This window comes from Lathyrus oleraceus, chromosome 4 (genome assembly GCF_024323335.1).
Source record: "Lathyrus oleraceus cultivar Zhongwan6 chromosome 4, CAAS_Psat_ZW6_1.0, whole genome shotgun sequence".
Taxonomy (NCBI): domain Eukaryota; kingdom Viridiplantae; phylum Streptophyta; class Magnoliopsida; order Fabales; family Fabaceae; genus Lathyrus; species Lathyrus oleraceus.
In genome coordinates, this window is record NC_066582.1 from 30418686 (window position 1) to 30438246 (window position 19561).

At 34.7% G+C, this 19561-nt stretch overlaps 1 protein-coding gene across 1 annotated transcript; it reads left to right on the forward strand.

Moving 5' to 3' along the window:
- Positions 1 to 11213: 11213 nt before the first annotated feature.
- LOC127138590 (mannosyl-oligosaccharide 1,2-alpha-mannosidase MNS1) lies at positions 11214 to 19361 on the forward strand. The gene is made up of 15 exons (XM_051065070.1): positions 11214 to 11604; positions 11684 to 11731; positions 11812 to 12033; positions 12515 to 12627; positions 12710 to 12775; positions 12929 to 13100; positions 14939 to 15028; positions 15265 to 15389; positions 16009 to 16074; positions 16546 to 16654; positions 16737 to 16835; positions 17912 to 17992; positions 18067 to 18237; positions 18553 to 18841; positions 18953 to 19361. Exons 1-14 carry the CDS (start codon positions 11452 to 11454, stop codon positions 18796 to 18798), a joined length of 1761 nt encoding a protein of 586 aa, XP_050921027.1. The 5' UTR covers positions 11214 to 11451; the 3' UTR covers positions 18799 to 18841; positions 18953 to 19361.
- The last annotated feature ends 200 nt before the right edge of the window (positions 19362 to 19561 follow it).

Genomic DNA, 19561 nt, shown 5'->3' on the forward strand with positions numbered 1-19561 from the left:
CTCTCATAAATCTCAATACAAAAAATCCGCAATCGACCGAATTGTTTTGCTGAGGACACTACACAGAAAAACAAACAATATATATAGTTAATTTCTTACAAACACTATTATAAGCAAAAAAACAAACACTATTATAAGCAAAAATAAGATACTTAATATATACCTGAATTCTGACCCAGGTAATGTCCTTCCTATTACGGTAATTCTTTTTCGATCTAAATTTTAGTATTGCCCTAACAAAATAAAAATGTATATTGAGATCAATCTGACAGACATAATTAAATATACAAATACACACGAATATTTAGGGGAATTTCACTTACGCGTCAACCGTCTTCTTCATACTCGGATATTTACTCCAATCACCCGATAACGAATCGAGATAATACACCATTAGTCTCGAAAGATCCATAGCAACCAACACCCAGTGACCACTGTAAAATAAAATAAAAATTTAGATGCATGAAAATTTTCTACGTAAAAGATATACATAGATTAGAATGAAATTATTAGAAAGAAAATCTAACCCGTTGTCAGAATTAAACGGTAAAAAATACAAACTGGGTGTAGTATTATCGCCGGCCGCCATGAATCTATCGACTAGTTCATTCTTTACGGATGTTGGATTTTTCGTTATAAACGTTGTGTTGATACGGGAAGCAGCAATAAAATTGAATTGGTTACACAATTCAGTTCCCCGCATCAATGTTACATACATATACCTTAAATAGAAACATAATAAACATTAGACTACTCATTGAAATGTGTAAATAAATTGTTCAACTAAGTAAATAATAGATTGATCGGAGTACCATATGTATGTATGAATGACAGCGATGCTCAATTCTTCGTGTTCAAAAAGTTGTTGCATGTCCTCCTTTGCAATTATTTCGGAATGAGCAATTCCGAAAACACCTTCATCAAAATCTACACTACGGATGGCGCCGTGCATAATATCGGACTCTTCCACCATTTTCTCAAGACGCATCATAATTTGAGATTTTGTCCCGGACGTCGTTGGAATATCGTTACCAGCTTTTTTCAACTTTCGACCGGGAACCTAAAAATTCATATAAATTAAATCATGACTTTTTGTGATGCAACAGAATCGTTGCGTATATAATTCAATGGGTATATATATTTGTACCTCTTTTTGAGATGCAACCGACTCGATGCGTCTTGAAATCCCTTTACCAGCTTTATGTGTGGGTCTTGTAGGAGTCTAACATTACCATGTAATAAGGATTGATTAAATATCATAATTGTAGCTGAATTGAAATGTGAATACTAAATATTCATAATCATTTAGAACATATATACCTCGGCATCTGGGAAAATTAGATCTGACGGCCATCCAACAAAGGATCCGACTGCATCTCGCATCAACGTTGTCTCTGAAACAACGTCAGGTAATGGTAGAAGCGCGTCGGTATCTAATACAAGGTCAACCGAAACTTTCATATATCCCACCGGGAGGGGATTATGGTGAAGTAATTCACCCGAAGTGTTGTGCACTTTTCCCTTGCGAACTATGCGATAAGTTGGTGACGATAGATACAGCTGACAAGGTGTAATGCCCTAAACCAATAATAAATGTTATTGTTAACGTGTATATGTGTCAAGTAAAAAAGTGCTATTTTAATTTCATAATAACATATATAATTACCTCGGGAAATTTCGGTTGACAATTGATACTAGCTCGGTCATTAGTATCTTTTGCCTCGGAACCGCACCTTTCCTCTCTATACCTTGCATTCTCCTTTTGCAGTTCGAGTACTTGTGCCCTTAACTCCGCCAAGGTCTCCATCACCTCTTTGTTGGTAGGATTTTTTGTTTTTGGTTTTTTATAAAATGACGACGGAGTCACACCAAAACCCTTACCCCTCACACGACCGGAATACTCAGGAACATTTAGTACTCGACTAAGTACGCTCCTGCAATCCTGGACCTCGGTTGAAGGTAAGGTTTGGGATAAAGTCTCCTGAAATATTATTAGAGGAGATTAAAAATGAATTATATGTCTAACAAAATTTTCGATATAATTAAAGAAATAATGTTACATATACTTACACATTCGTCATAAACATTTTGAACCGCTTCAACGACAGCCCTATCCTTCCCAACCCGAGCAGCCTTCCACAATACGTGCTCCGGAAGAGATGTTGCGTCACTTTTCTCCTCGGCTAGCTACAAATTGAATCAGATTATAAGATCATCAATTATAACATATTGTGACAATGTATAAGCTCATAGCATTTGAATATACTCACAATTCTTTGTTGTAACCGTGCATATCCCGTACGCCCTTTTTTGTACGGATACGCGGGTTTTGATGCCCTTTTCCGATTTTTGTCGCTTACTTCCTGGATAAAAAAGTTTAAGGCATATTAGAACCAAGTAACTTAACAATTGTATAATACCATAATTAATAGACATTACATGGAATTTTTCGTTTCTTTGTTTGGCGACAAAGTTATCCCATTCTTCGGCTGAAATAATCTCCGCATACTTCATTGGCCGTTCTGCTTCAACAGAGTTTCCTTCCTCATCCTTGAGAAATTTGTTGGACAAAAAGGATCGAAATCCTCGGAGTCTTTTTCCGGCCAATTGAATACAATATTTTTGCCGGCTTTCATCGATGTGAAAGGATCTCTAAAAAACATACAAATGGAGTGTGTTATTATAAGTAATATTATAATAATATATGGTCAACAAATAGTCAACAAAAAAAAGATATAATAATATATGGTAAGTACCTGTATCTCGGACCATATTTTTTCTTTGCCAACCTTCAATTCCGGACTTCTCCAATTATCACATGTAATCGGAATATGTTGTCGAACAAGGGAACCAATGTAACTTGCCAACATTGAACCGTTATGCTCAATTAGTTGGTCTTCAGCATTCCAATGTACTTCGAATTTTTCACCCTTGTCTCTTGCACGAATGATTGACTTCATAACAGTCAATCCTCGTTTGATTTCTTTTTCAACATTGTTACGTGATCCACTCGCGTCATGGGTATCGTCTTGGTTAGCCATTTTATCTGTAATATAGAAATGATTCAATAAGACCCAAGTAAGACAATGACCATATTCGTGAAGCTACACAAAAAACACATTCATATACCTTCTATTTATCTCATGTTACAACAATCTAAACTCTCTCTTTTTTTCATCATTATTGAATACAAACTCACACACACCTACTGCATACAAAAGACCAATGCAAACTTATGGTGTTTGGAACATGAACAAACTTGCAACCATAATCATCAAACTTCCAAGCACAAGCTCAAACACACTCCAAATGACATCAGTTTTCAATCAGAAATAAAAAACCTTACAACAAGGTGCTCATGAGCACCATATAGTGCTCGTTTACCCTAAACAACATTAATCAACATAATGCACAAAATGTAAAACTCAGTTTAGAAAATGCCCTAATCAAACACCTGAAGAAAGTGAACGGTAACGATAGAGAAGAGAAATACCTTCAAGGTGACGGTAACGATGGAGAAGAAAGTGAACAGCGACGGTGGACGCAGATAACTCAGTGAACGTGAACGCAGCAGCAGAAAAAGGCGACGGCGACGACGACGGTGAGGGAGGGAGAACGAACGGAGGACGAGAGTAATCGCAGTAGAGAGTAATCGCAGTAGAGAGAAAACCCAGTTACATAAACGAAATAGCATATAGAGAGGGAAAATAAAGAGACATGCAGTATATATGTTATAATTTTAATGTTTAATAAAGGGGACCTTAGAGGGCGCTTGTGTAAAAAAAGCGCCCTCTAAAGGGGGCCTAAGAGGGCGCTTCTAAAAGCGCTCTCTAAGGCTTTCCAAAAGCGCTTTATAAACTGGAAATGTACATGGACTTAGAGAGCGCTTTTTTAAAAGCGCCCTCTAAGGGTACCCTTAGAGGGCGCTTTCATAAACGCGCCCTCTATTGGTGTCCCTCCATTTCCTCATTATTTTTTCGCTTCACTTTAGAGGGCGCTTTGTTACAAAAGCGCCCTCTAAAGTGCGTTGTCTATTCCTCCTTATTTTTCTCTTCACTTTAGAGTGCGCTTCTTTAAGAAAGCGCCCTCTAAGGTGCACTGTCTATTCTAGTTTTTGGCATAGTGAGTCCACTAGCGTAAGTAGGGTTAGGCGATGTGTAGAACGTTAATTCTCTATGCCACTACTCGGGGTCTACTATCCTTATTCAACCAGCATAAGTACAACAATTGCCCTAGGTCCAACACATAGACTAATGGTCAATATTCCCTATGTGCCCAAAATCATATTAAAATATCATCTCACATAAAGAGCATTATGAGCAAGAAGCAATTGAATAAGATTATAGATCAATAGGTTCATACAATGGTCAAATCAACATAGAATCCAACAATATAGAAATAGGTTCATCATAACACAACCTAACCTAGAGGAATTTAGCTACTCATAGTGCAATTAACAATACCATAATTGATAAATAAAAATAACATGAGAAGTCCCTTGAAGTGATGCCCTCCAATGGCTTCAAATGCTCTAAAAATCTCCCTTGTGCCCTCAAAATCGCGCTTCAATCTCCAAATTTTGTAACTCTTGTGAAAGTGCAAAAAATCCCCTTTTAAAGGCGTTATAATGGACCATAATGCGTCAGAAAAAGCCCAGGAAAGTGACCATTGCGTGCATGATACCTTGCATTACGCGCGCGATGCAACTTTAAATGCCTTATCGCATGCGTGATGGTGCACGATGTTGTATGTGATTATTCCAGTGGTTGCATGCTTTTGCACCTTTTTCACTCACATTTTCATTAAATCCACAATTTGCACACTTAGCTATTTTCCCCTCATTCTTTGGTCATTCTTCTTCATATTTTCTCGACTTTCACTTATTTTACTCTAATTCTTCAACTAAATATATGCAATGATGAATTGTCATCAGGCTTGTTTTTGGGGTGTGGTTCATGGTGAATATGAAGGTTTATGGTGGTTAAGAATGGTGGTTTTAGGTTTTAGGTTGAATAATGTTGGAGAAGACGAGTGAAGAGAGAGAAAGGTGATTAGAAAATGAGAAGAAAAACTTATCATTTGGGGCATTTAAAGAAAATAATTTTATGTGATTGGGTGGGATAATGGTGAGTGGGGTCCATTTTAAATGGATAAATTTGAAATGGGAAAAGTTGAGGGGTGTTATGGGTCGTAGCACATGTTATGGGCTACCTGAAGTAGACCCCTGGTCTTTATATAGGTGAATGCTTACAAGATGTTTGGGTTGCACTACAAGATGTAGCGCATACTATGGGTCACCCGTACTGGCCCTCTGGAAAATGTATGGTGAGACGCCTTAGTGGGGTTATAGGATGACCGTAGCCTACCTCTGGTTTTTACATGGGATTTGGTATTTGTGTGGGGTTTTATCATGGTTTTAGTATCTGATAAAAGTTAATAAGGACATTTGAATTTTAACAAGGGAGTGGGCAATCTATTAATTAGATGGATGACATGTTAGACACAAAAATTCCATGTGTTAAATGGTATATTGGAGTGGAAATATAAGGTCCTAGCAACATTGAGAATATGTTGGTGTTTTATCTTAACCACCCTAGTTTGTTAGGGTGTTTCAAGATAATACCTTTGATGTATTTTACCTTTCGAAAAAAGGAACTCAGATAAGGCAACAAATTTTGTGTCATTATCTGTTCTGAGACATTTCAAAGATGTGTGAAACTGGTTTTCTATATAGGCTACAAATTGAATGATGATACTTTTGACTTGGTCCTTTGTTTTAAAGAAAACAACCCAATTATATCTACTGTAGTAAATATTTGTGTCATAGGAAATAAATGGTAGAGAATGGACCCGATAAATCAATATGCAATATATCAAAAGGTGCACAAGATTGAGTAGTACTATGAGGAAAGGGTAATTTTCTTTGTTTACCAAAATGGCAAGGATCATAAGGAATATTATTATTCTTACAAGGAATGAATGGAAACAACCTTGAAATAGTTTTCAAGCCTATATCAGAAATGTGTCCCAGTCTAAAATGCCAGAGATTACATGAACCATTAACATTGGAACTGCAAACTAAAGAGTGATGTGTAGAGTCAAGAACATACAACCCTCTTTGCAACTTAGTTGTACCTCATTTACTTAGAATGGTTATGCAGGATTTGACAGGTATCGGCATTGAAATGCACATAACAATTATTGCTACTTACAAGTTTAGCAATAGGAATCAAATTAAAATGAAAATTAGCCATATAAAGCACATTGTGCAGAGTTAGAAAAGGTGAAACAACTAAACTACCAGACATAGATGCAACAATATGGGAACCATCAGGTAAATTGACATGGACAAGTATGATGTTTTTGTAAGTAATGAAAGAAGTTTTGTCAAAGGAAATGTGATATGTTGCGCCTGTATCTAAAATCAAGAGATGTGAATTCTTACCATTAGGGTTGGATGAATGTAAGTTCATGACAAAGGGGGAGGTAGAAAAGGAATTGGCTTTAGGGTTGAGTTTGGACTGTTGGAGCAACTATATGATGTTGTTGTACTGCTCTTGAGTGAATCCAAATGATGATGCAACTGAACCTTGTTGAGAAGAGTCAGAGGTGATGTTAACTACAATAGTGGATTGAGGATTATTGCCAACACTTTGAGATTTACTTTTCCCTTTGAATCCTGATGGGAAGCCATGCTTGATAAAACAAGTTTTAGTAGTGTGATTCATTCTGCCACAATGAGTGCATACACGGTTATAACCTCTAGCACCACTAAAGCCATGTGTCTTCCCTTTAGAATAACTAGGGTTTCCATTGTAATTCCCTGAATTTGTCTGAACTTGGAATGTAACAATATCTTCATTGTTGATAGCAGTTGGAGTCACATCAAATATCAAATTGTTCATCTCTCGTTCTTGTTGAATAATAAGGGAAAATGCTTTGTCAATGTCTGGTAATGGATTTATCATCATTATTTGTGGCTTGGAGTGTGTAAAATTTTCATTCAATCCCTTGAGAAAACAAATCACACAATCTTGTTCACAATATTTGTGAACAGAGGAAAAATAACCATAAGAACAAGGGATTGCGCAAGAACAAGCAAGAACAAGATTATAGTTATTCAGTTCATCCTATAAAACTTTTAGCTGAGTAAAGTAGTTAGAAACATCGAGAGTACCTTGATGAAGCTTGTAGAGATTGTAACACCTCAATTTTATTTAAATTATTTCCCGTAATTTAATTATGTGATAGTTTTGGTTGTATTGTGTTGATTGGTGTTTTGATGTATTGTGTACCCTTTGTGTGAGGTAGTTGCCTTAGAAATTAAGATGTTGGGGAGTGTGTGAGCAAAAATATAGAAAGGATGGTGTGATGAGTAAAACTAATTAATCATATTAGTTATTATTTAATTAATTAATTAATATTATATGAATATTAATTTAATTATTTAATTTGAGTGAATTATTATTATTATTATTATTACTATTACTATTACTATTATTGTTATTATTATTAAGAAAATAGTGATAATATAATAAGTTAATAAAATAATAGGATTTATAATAAAAATATAGAAGGGGTATTGGGATAGAAACCCAGTACGTAACATTTGGGGAGAAAAGAGGAAAAGTAGAGAAAGAGAGAGGAATAGGCTAGAGTTTAAGGGGAGATTCACCGTTGTTGAAGGTTAAAGAAGCTATTACTAGGAACTCTAAGATAAGGATGAAGTTCTGATTATCTAAGGGTTAACATGATGGTGGTGGGTAGATTATGCCATGTAGGTTTTGTGTTTTCTTCTCTATGTTAAATTGTGAGAATGATGAATATGTTGATGTTAAACCCATGAAATTTGATTGAATTGTGAGAATGATGAAAATGTTGCTTTTAAACCCATGAAACTTTATTGAATCGTATGAATGATGAAAATGTTCTTGTTCAACCCATGAAACTTGATTGAATTGTGGGAATGATGAAAAAGTTTATGTTAAACCCATGAAATTTGATTGAATTGTGTGAATGATGAAAATATTGCTGTTAAACTCATGAAATTTGATTAGATTGTGTGATGTAAAAGTTGTGTAAATTGATGCGGTTTCGAGTCAGAGTTGGAATGATGAATTATTGCAATTGTTGCTGTTGGGAGGTTTGAGGTACATATGAATTAATAAGAATGAATGATTTTTTATACTACTCTGTAATATAATATAAATTTTCTGTTTTAATCAATGAATAATGATAGTATATCGACTTCTGAGATCAGAGGTTTTTACGGAGTCGAAATCGGAGGTCCGGAAGGCATCAAACGACAAAAAATAGCTTTTTGGGCTGTTTTCGAAGCCCGTAACTGGTTACCGATTTGAGCATAATTGATTACCACTGTTACGTAAAAAAATTGAGAAATTGAAAATGACGTAACTTGAGCTCCGTAACTCCGCTTGATGCACGGTTCGAAGTGTCGGAAAGCTGAGAGTGTGTACTATCATTTAAATTTGGTTTCAATACCTAAAAAATGAATATTTTTCTGTGTGATGGTGTTGGAATATATTATACTATTTATGTGGTTGTGTGACATAACCTTAAATGCATTGTTGTTGCTTATTATGTTGTATGTTGATGTTGTTGAGTTGTATAACATGTGTTTGATGCATGATGTCCAGTATTGGCGGTGTATATTGACTATGAAGGTGAGTCATTGTGCATGATATTGTTGTTGCATGTATAGTATGTTGCATGCATTCATGTTGTTGAATAGACTGTCAGTTTTTGGTGAGTCTCAAATCTTATTGTATGGATTCAGCAGTAGCCGATTTTGGAGGTGATGGAATCAGTGAGACGTTATCGGAGGTGATGGTAAGAAATTGATGACTTTGATCCTAGGAGGTGGGGAATCGAAATGGTGAACTTGAGTGTTCACGTATTGGTACCACATGCATTGAGTCAAGTTGTTGAGTCTCATTGCAGTACATTGATTGCATTTGTTATTATGTTGGATGGTTAATTATGTTGTTATTATGTTGGATGGTTGATTATGTTGGATGATTATTATGTTGCTATTATGTGTGAATAGCCATTGTGTGGATTATGTGGATTTGTGTTGTGGAATGGGTGATGTACATGTAATAATCTGATGCCTACTTATTATCATGATTTCCTTTATATAATTATGATATCTCATTGTTTATGTTCGAATGTCGTCTCTACGCGGATAACATGCAGATAATCTGCAGTAGGAGTTCAGATGTGAGTGGAAGATGAAGTCTTCCATTTTATTTTTGTGTTGGCGTCTGCTCTGATGTGTAACACCGGGGGATTGGAATGATGTGTCTTTCTTTATATTTTAATATTTCTTATATGACATGTTATACTGATGTTGGTTATGTTGAGTTAACTGTTTGTTATTGTTGTTCCGCTGCGATTTAATAAAAGTTAACATTCAGACATGTGGTTATTACTACTATTTTTATAAATACAAAGTGTTATATGTCTTTATAACTGAGCAGGTTGATTGTATGTTGTAGTGTAGCATCTTAAATTGCATGCTGTTTTGTTTACTCTGATAAATGTTTAAAATTTACTCGGGAAAAATTTAAGGTGTTATAGAGATCCTCATGAATGTCTGAAATGCGGAATAAATCGATATGAGAAAATCGAATATGCAAATTTTTCCAGACACCAACGACACTATCATTCCATAGCACAAATTTGGCAATGGATTCTGAGATCGAACGATGAAGCCAAGCAAGGACCATGGTGTTACATAGAATCCATGAGCATATAATGGATATGGTACCAGAGGTTTGGTTAGGGTTCCATTAATGAACTTCTCTTTGTTCTTGGAAATCAAAGCAATGTGCGTCGATTGACCAAGTGTGATAATTCTGATCAACAATCAAGCAATGGAGAAACAAGAACAAGTTTTTGATTTTCGTTTGGATGTAAGTAGTAAGGATTGGTGGAATTCGTGGAAAAACCAGTGTAACTCTGGTAGACCATTGATGTATGAGTCAAGAAATTAAAAAAAAAAAAAAAAAAAGAAATAGAAGCTGAGTTCTACAAAGAAAAAAGTGACTGAGAAACAATGGCTACCAGAGCTTTGAAAGCTCTGATACCATGTTAATGGTGCAGTAATCATGTACAAGTTTCATGAAGATGATGAAGAAAATGAAGCAAGCTTTAAAAAAAAAGGAATAGATAACTTGTAAAGAGATAAATTTATTATTAATTGATTGGTTACACGTGGAAGTGGAATACAATATCTAATATATAGATAAGTTAATAATTATCAAACAAATTAGTGTAACTAACGGTATACGTGTATAGATAGGATTGGCTAAATAATTCTCTCTCTGTTTCATAATGAGTGACCCATTTGGAATAAAAGAGTGTCATAAAATGAATGACCAATTTCAATTTCCAATACACATTTTTTTAATTTTACCCTCTAATTAATATCACTTTCATCATTCTCAATACTTGACAATGACACTTTAGTAAAAATATTATTCCTTCTTTCATTTATTCTTTTTTATTCTTTTTTTAATCGATGTGAAATGATCAACTGAATCACTCATTGTAAAACGGAGAAAGTAATAGTATACTAAGACTCCATTATACTCGGTGAGCATACATAAAAATGTGTTCCTTTATTTCGACTAATACTATAACAAGATGTCTGAATTGCTAAGACAATATTAAACGGAGAATAATATTTTCATATCTTTTCATATAAGAATAAGAATATTCATGTTATTTATTAAATATATTTCCTTTTATCATTTTCTTTAAAATTTTTTATCCAAATAACTCATTTTTTCAAATAAATATTCAAACTAACCTACTTTTTCATTTATTTTTCAAAATAATCCCTTTTTAAATAAAAAGTATTTTGACATAAAAGAGATGTCAACCCAATTAACGCGTATGTGTACAACAAATATAAGGAGACGTCAATCCAATTGACGATATTGTACAAACATATAGAAGAGAAAATATATTTTTTCTCATACATATTTATACACGGTCGTAAATTGAATTGTTACATACTCTTATGTGTTTTTACACATACGTCAATTAAATTTACGTCTCCTTAAAAATGAATTACTTTAAAAAAAATAAAATAAGTGTGAAGGTAAGTTATTATGAATACTTATTTGAAAAAAAAAATTGTGATAAAAATTTCACTTTCTTTTCTAAACAACATCAAAATAATAGCCGCACAACACGTGTAACAACCACAATCTTCACCCTCCTCTCTCGTTCATTCATTCTTCCAAAATCGTGGAACGCAGAAACAAAGGAAACTCCGATTTTTATTCTCCACATTCCTTACACTGAACAACTTTACACCTGTTACTTCTTTTCCCTTTTGCAATGCACTTCTCAAACAGAAATTTCAATTCCTCATTCTAATTCATCATCATCATCATCATTGTAATTTGTATCATCTTCGGAATGGCGAGGAAAACCTATTCCTCATCCACATTGCGTTATGTTCAACCCCGTTATTACCTAAAAAGACCTAAACGATTTGCACTCATCATTCTCCTTTTCGTCTCTCTTGCATGGTTTGTTTATGATCGCCAATTGCTCAACAGAGAACACCAGGTATCACTATTCATCAAATTCATTTTTCATTGAATTGCTAAATTATCATTTTTAAGCTGATGATGTATTTTTGCTTCAGGAGGATATTTTGAGATTAAAACACGAGGTTACACGCTTGCAAAAAACAGTAAGATCTGAAAATTACTAAAACTTATTCAATTTGACATTTTTTTGGTGGCTTGATTTGAGTTATATTTGAAATGGCAGCTGGAAGATATACAGGGTAATATGAATGACTCAGGAGGAGAAAGTGTTCAAAATGATGAAAGTATACAAAAGGATGAAAGTATCAATAAATCCAACAAGGAAGTTTTGGTTGACGAGGATGATGATCCTATTAGTTTACAACGAAGAGAGAAAGTTAAAGAAGCTATGCTTCATGCATGGTCATCTTATGAAAAGTATGCATGGGGCAAGGATGAACTTAAGGTTTTCCACTACTTTATATTTTTGTTTATCTAATGTCTGAAGAGTCCCATATCGACAATATATATTATAAGTTTGGCTCAACCACATTTCCTTAACATAATAATGATTATGGTATTTAAGATCATTCCATTATACATATCATACAAGTTAGGAAATGTTAATGATATTTGTTAAATCAGTTATGAGTCATATGGCTAATATTGCTCTGTAAATAGATATTACTTAATGGAGTATATGAGTGAACACTAACTTTTTTACTAGCTGAGTTCAGTCATTATTCTTATTTAGATAAGTGGTGCAGCATAGAGCATATGTTGTTTGTTTTTAAGTCTAGGACTTTCTTTTAAGCAATAATCCATAGTAGGAAATGGTGTTTCCACTTGTATATATTTTGCTATGTTCTTCTACATTTTGACTCTTAAATTCCCTCCTTGATAAAATCTGAATTTGGCAACTAATTAGCTTGCTATTCCTCTCACAGCCACAATCGATGAATGGTGTTGATAGTTTTGGCGGTCTAGGGGCAACTTTAGTAGATTCTCTTGACACATTATTTATAATGGGCCTTGATACCCAATTCAAAAGAGCTAGAGAGTGAGTTCTTCTTCTATATAGTTCCAGTTTCTATATTTTAATTTGGTTACATTTAAAGCATCTAAAATAATAAATATTTCAGGTGGATTGCAAAATCATTGTATTTCAACAAGAATATCGAAGTTAGTGTGTTCGAGACAACCATAAGGTTGAATTAGAAGGTTCAATCTTATATTTATTGAAGTTATTTCTCAACTGCCTGATAATTGCTGTAACTTTGTCAATTGGAACATATGTTGCTTATGCTTTGTAGTCCATTTTCACTCATCTCTCAATTATTTTGGTTATATTCAATATTCAGGGTTTTGGGTGGGCTTCTTAGTGCTTACGATCTCTCTGGCGATGAAGTCTTCCTAGAAAAGGCTAGAGATATTGCAGACAAGCTGCTGCCTGCTTGGAATACACCTTCAGGAATCCCTTATAACAGAATTAACTTGGCCTATGGAAATACAAATAACCCTAGGTGGACCCGGGTATGTTTGGACCTTACGATGTACTGTTACTTTCCTATAACTGGTTATACATATTAGAACACTGTTTAATATCAGAAACCGTCTTTCCTATCCGTGTTCTATTGCGAAGGACTTAAACATGGTGACTTGGATACCCTTTAATCTTTGTTTGATGTTGTCCACCACTAATATTAATTTCATTGATTGATCAATTGGTAAAAATATAAGAAGGCTGCTTTATTTATTGATTACTTGGAGATGTGCTGCATAACATGATTTTTCTTCCAAAAACTTTTACAGTTTATTTATTTCCTTTATTTGTACAATTGTATCTAGTTGATTCTAGAATAGGAGTTATTTCCTTATCCGGTGGTTGTTGGACATTTCCCCCCTTAATTCTAGAATAGTAATCAACAAGATATACATGCTATTAAGAAACACAACATCCATGGAAATAAAGAGAAAAATGACTAAACTTAGATATAATTGATTAAGATTAAATTGATACAAACTGAGTGTTCTTATATGAGGTGATTGCATCCTATATATAGGGAACCAATTACCAACAAGCTACTCACTAAGTACCAATTACTAATATCTCTAATACCCTCCCGCAAGTTGGAAGGTGTTTACAACACTTTTGGTTTGGGATGAGCCAAAAAAAGGTACATCAAATCAAAAGACGACAAAAAAAACATACAATGAGACATGCCGGAAATACATTGGCTAAAATCAAAGACATAAGGCAAAAACTTAACCATAAAGCAAAAGCTACAATTCAAAGGCTTAACCACTTGGAGGAAACAACAATAAAAAACTTAACCATCAAGAAGAAGCTACAACTCAAGGCTTCACCTTGGAAGAAGCTACAACACACTTAACCACCATTAGACATAAGCCAACTATTCGAGTTTGACCTAACTTATCCTTATAAAACCGGCTTGTAGGGTGAGGTTTGCCCTCACATATAAATACATGTTCATGTCATATATTGTCCAATGTGAGACTCTTAACATCCCCCCTCACGCCTAGGACTGGACATCTGGAGCATGGAAATAAAATGGTGGGTGATTCAATATAGCGGAAACCTGATAGCAGGTGGCCCACCGGTTCTTAAACCTGAGTCTGATACCATATTAGAGTTTGACCTAACTCATCCTTACAAAATCAGTTTGTAGGGTGAGGTTTGCCCTCATTTATAAACACATGTTTATGCTATATATTGTCCGATGTGGGACTCTTAACACCAACAATAAAATCAATTAAGGCACCAAGTTTAACCATAAAGAAGACTGAACTACTCAAGACATAAGCAAGATATACCAATGTTTAACCATTCATGTCAGAATCATCATACTCAATCAACACGAACAGAAGCTAAAATCATGCATGCAAGTAAGGCTAACCATCAACAAAAATAAAAAGAAACAATCCAAATCATGTTGTGTACCGGAAGCTTCATTAAATACCACTGGAGAATACTTGACCATATCATGACCGCACATTGTGATAAGCAATCAGATACCGAAAACCGTCCAGCAATGTGAAACTCCATGCATTAGTTGATAATACCCAAGTCCCCACTATAGTAATAATATAAACTTTTAACATTCACTATTTCTGTTGAGTTTGTAGCCTGTCTATTTTATATGTTTTCTTGCACAAATTTATCTGATTTTTATTTAATTCAAAAAAATTAATGAACCTTATTTTCAACTATTCCCATTTTTTTTGACAATAACTATTTGCATCTGTTTATTATTCGAAATGCGTTGCAGGAATAGTGTATAAGGAAACTAGGAATATTTTCTTAGTTGTTGTGTGTTTTATATTCTGAATAATTTGTTCTCCGATACTAGGGGAACAGTATTCTTGCAGATTCTGGTTCAGAGCAGCTTGAATTTATTGCTCTCTCTCAAAGGACAAACGATCCCAAGTACCAGGAAACGGTAATCTTTTTCTGTTTCTTATGGGTTTCCAGAATATTTATATACTTTTCGCTTTTCGGAATCATTAGTTTCAACATTGTGAATCTCTTCTTTTGAGGTGAACTGAGCCCACATACTCTTGTTTTCAAAATTTTCTCACCCCAAGTGTACTGATTTTGAGAATGTTGTGACTGTGAAAGAGTGTTGAAGTTTATTCCTTATGTCAATTTTGAGGTATTTGCCTTCTGATGTTTCAGGCTGAGAAGGTCATCAAAGAGCTTCGCAGAAGCTTTCCTGAGGATGGGCTGCTTCCCATATATCTTAATCCACTAACTGGAACTAAATCAGCTGGAGCAATTACATTTGGTGCTATGGGTGATAGGTGATAAATCTGATAACATCATATATTACTCTCATTTCACGACCTTATCTTACAGTTGTTGGCCAATTTGGTTGAGGTTGTTAGCTATATCTTCAAAGAAAACTTAGCTGCAACTTTAAGCTATATTTTGTTTAACTTAATAACAAGCCTTATGGAGTTTTTAAGATAGAGATGGGTTGTCGACCATCTATGATGAATGGAACAGTGTGATTATAAACTGAATTTGATATAGAACTTCATTATTTAAGTCAGTTGCCCACATTTGTACATTATGATTACCAGGAGTATGGAATAAACTGGTGTTGTTTTGGTGTTTAGCGTTTGCAAAGGTTCACGGTCTTTAATAGGTCGACGTGCACTTTAGTGATGATGATTCTTCTGTGAACAGAGATGTTTCCGTGCATGCATATGATAAAAGTTTCCATGAATGCATATTTTTCTTAGGAAAAAGATGGCCAACTAATGACATAATTGATTATTCAACTCAACTAATTATTGTCTTCTGTTGAATGGTACTAACAGTGCAACAATATGTTGAAAGTAAATGTAAACTAGCTTTGCTAGATTCTAGTCACTTCATTCTTCACATAATTAATAGGATGCGATGACTGTGTTGCAGCTTCTACGAGTATCTGCTTAAGGCATGGATACAAGGAAACAAGACTGAAACAGTACAGTTTTACAGGTAACAAACTTGAAATGTCTGCTGTCCTTTGAAAATTGCATATTTTGTTGTTTCTGCATGGTAAAAAAGTTATTGATCCAGCTATCCTGCCTCTCGCCAATGCATCTGACTCCGTCTCTCACTGATGCACCATTAACATATTTGTTTGCCATAAATTTATGGAAGAAGCTAAAGTATATAGGGCCCACACCCAAAGTTTTGAATTTACAACTATTTTTATAATTATCAGAATTTAGTTCTTCTATTTTTCGAGCTCTCCACTGTATACTCTACAAAACACCCGATGTTTGACTAAGATTTCTTCACTGTCTGTTATACTCATTGCATGTATTATCTGTTTAGTCTAAATATGTTACAATCATCTGGCCCACCTTTTTTTTGTCCTTTATTCCGTTATAGAAATTTCAACTTAGAAAATAAGCCTACATTTGGATCCCATATATTTAAATGTGCGAGAAAATGCCTATCCAGGGAAATGTGGGAGACATCAATGAAAGGTCTGCAAAGCTTGATTAAGAAGTCAACACCATCATCTTTTGTGTATATATCTGAAAAGCTTGGAAATGCACTCTTGGACAAGGTGTTATTTGGAATGGACATTTATCTAATTTAGATTGACATCTTCTGAAAAAAATTGTTTGATCTTTTTATCACTTTTTCAGATGGATGAATTAGCATGTTTTGTTCCTGGAATGCTGGCTTTGGGATCTTCTGGCTATGGCCCTGGAGAAGGCGGAAAAATCATGTCTCTCGCAGAGGAGGTAATACTTAAGAAGTATTTGTGAAATTCGTCACTCAATTTGTCTAAAAAGCTTCAACCAGTTCAAATTGTTCATGCCGTGGTAATCTTTTTGTAACGGGAAAGAAAAGAATAAAATATGCATATACATAAATAAGAAGCTTTTGGAAGAGAAAATGCCTCATGAAAGGTGCTGTAACTCCTGAGTTTTTCCTAGTGCCCTAGCATTATTGTTGAAGAATTCCAAATGATCAATTCTCTTAAAACACTTAAACTGTCCAGTGGAATAGTTATAATTCTAAAACAACAATTGCTGAATTAATTAATCATAATATCCATTACTCTTAATATTTTATCCATAATTTATAGTCGATTGCTGGCTTATCCAGTAAGCTAGCTGAAACTTGCCTCAAGTTCTTGGCATATTTAATGCTAGGAGTAGTTTTGTTTGGTGACATGTAGTTCTGGATATTTTTAATGCCAAGGTGCTTTTGCTACATATATTTTGTTTTAGACTCTGTTACACTTTGTATTTTTATTAAGATTGACATAATTTTTTCTCAATAATTGCTTGCTTGAATTTAATCCCCATTTATTTTTGCCTTTTGCCCTAGGAATTGGAACCATCATTCGGATTTCCAAACAGAATAAAGAGATAGATTGCATCGAAAAGCAAGACCCTAACTTCTCAATCTGAATATACTACAATGCATCCAAAGTCTAGATATAATTGAACATTTATTAGTTAATTTTTTCTAAGAAATTTTTAGTAACAAGTGTTAGTTTGTGCTAAAAATTTATTGAGTGCTAATTTATCCCACATTACTCTTGCTTTTTACCAAGCAATTGGAACCATCATTCGGATTTCAAAACAAAATAAAAAATAGATTGCATCCAGAAGCTAGACTGTAACTTTTTTATCTGGCCATACTGCAAATCATTTGAGGTTTTAGATTTAATTGAACAGTTGTTAGTTAGTTTTTACTAAGGAAGAATAGTTTTTTGTGACAAGTGCTGATTTGTGCCAGAAATTTGTTGGTTTCGATTGCCATTTTTCTTTGAAACCTCTACTGAATTCTGTTGCATCTAATTGTGCAGCTTGCATGGACCTGCTACAATTTTTACGAGTCTACGCCAACTAAATTAGCTGGGGAGAACTATTTCTTTCGCAGTGGAGAGGTTTGGATCTTTCGTTCTCACACTGTTCTTCAAATCCCCTTAGATGTTATGTGCTAAGCTAAAGATAATTGTAGGATATGAATGTTGGCACCTCATGGAATATCCAAAGACCTGAAACAATTGAGTCGCTGTTCTACCTCTGGCGTTTCACTAGAAACAAGACATACCAAGAATGGGGTTGGAATATTTTCCAAGCATTTGAAAACAACTCTCGCACTGAGGCAGGGTACGTTGGACTCAAAGATGTAAGAAATTCTTAAAGCCCTTCACTTTTTCTCCAAAATGTTTTTCTTTCTTATTCATGTTTTGTTGCAAGCTTGTTTGGCATGCATAACCGGGTTGCCAAAATGTGCTAATTATCTCCGAGAGGAAAATCATGCAGAAATTGGTTGCATGAGATGATAAAGTGATGTATGTTCTATTCAGAACAGACTTGGTTCACAGATTCTTTTTTCTTTCTTTACGAGGAAGATTTTCATATATGCTTTATAAAAGATTATGGTTTTCCTTTTCTAATTTGTGCACCAAGGAACATCACTAACCCTTGGTTGAATACCCAGGTGAATACAGGTGACAAAGATAATATGATGCAGAGCTTCTTCCTTGCAGAAACCCTCAAGTATCTCTATCTTTTGTTTTCACCACCTTCAGTTATCTCTCTTGATGAATGGGTGTTCAACACCGAGGCACACCCTTTAAGAATTGTGACTAGAAATGATCATCAAGAAAAACCGAATATGAACCAAGAAGAAAGAATTCCTCATCACTTGCATGGTAGGAAAGAAGGTCGAGTTGATTACAAGTAGTTACGGGTTGTTGCTCTATGATTGTAATAAGTAAACCCCGAAGGTATGCGTGACTTCCTTACTCTCAAATATCTAGGACTTATTGGTGCTGCTTGACAGCAGTTGCCACGGTCTTGCATTAGGGTGACCCACCATTTTTTATTGATGCTTGCAGAGGGGCAACTTATCCTGCTCTATCAACACACAGTTGGTTTGTCTGTCACCTCCAATCCGAAGTTTTGCTGTAAAGAATGTCTAGAAGATTCTTTCCTTGCTGTAGTAGTAGGAATACTAGGATAAATGTAGGTGTAAATGCCTATGTAGATACTGAAACCTCTCTACTTATTATTTTGATTATTTTTGGCATATGTAAATTCTTGTATATCAATGACTGACCATTGATAGGAACGTGGCACAGCATGAGATATCAGTTTTGGAACTTTTTGATTCTCTGGTTCTTCCAGTTCAAAGATCAGGCGAGCTTGAGTTTCTGTATTAGAACCTCCTGATATCAATGTTCTAGAAATGTAACTTAAGATTGTTGAGTAGCACTGCGTATGAAAATGATAATTCTTGCTAGTTCAGTTGATTCTTTGACCATGCTGCCTGCAAATATGGTTCCTGAGGCTTGTTCTTGATGTGGTTCAACTGAGTCTCGTGACAGTTTACGAGTGGTTTATTGGTCGATTGCTATCTAAATATAAATTATATAACCATCAGGTCGAGTGAGCTTAAAAATGATATGAAAAATAAACAGAAATGAAATCCAGAAATGATGTTTTGA

Excerpts from the sequence above, each read along its gene's own strand:
- LOC127138590 (XM_051065070.1), top strand. The coding sequence starts at position 11,452 with ATGGCGAGGAAAACCTATTCCTCATCCACATTGCGTTATGTTCAACCC. Across the intron at positions 11,605-11,683 it reads TGCTCAACAGAGAACACCAG|GAGGATATTTTGAGATTAAA; the intron begins GTATCACTATTC and ends TTTTTGCTTCAG. Across the intron at positions 16,836-17,911 it reads TCATGTCTCTCGCAGAGGAG|CTTGCATGGACCTGCTACAA; the intron begins GTAATACTTAAG and ends CTAATTGTGCAG.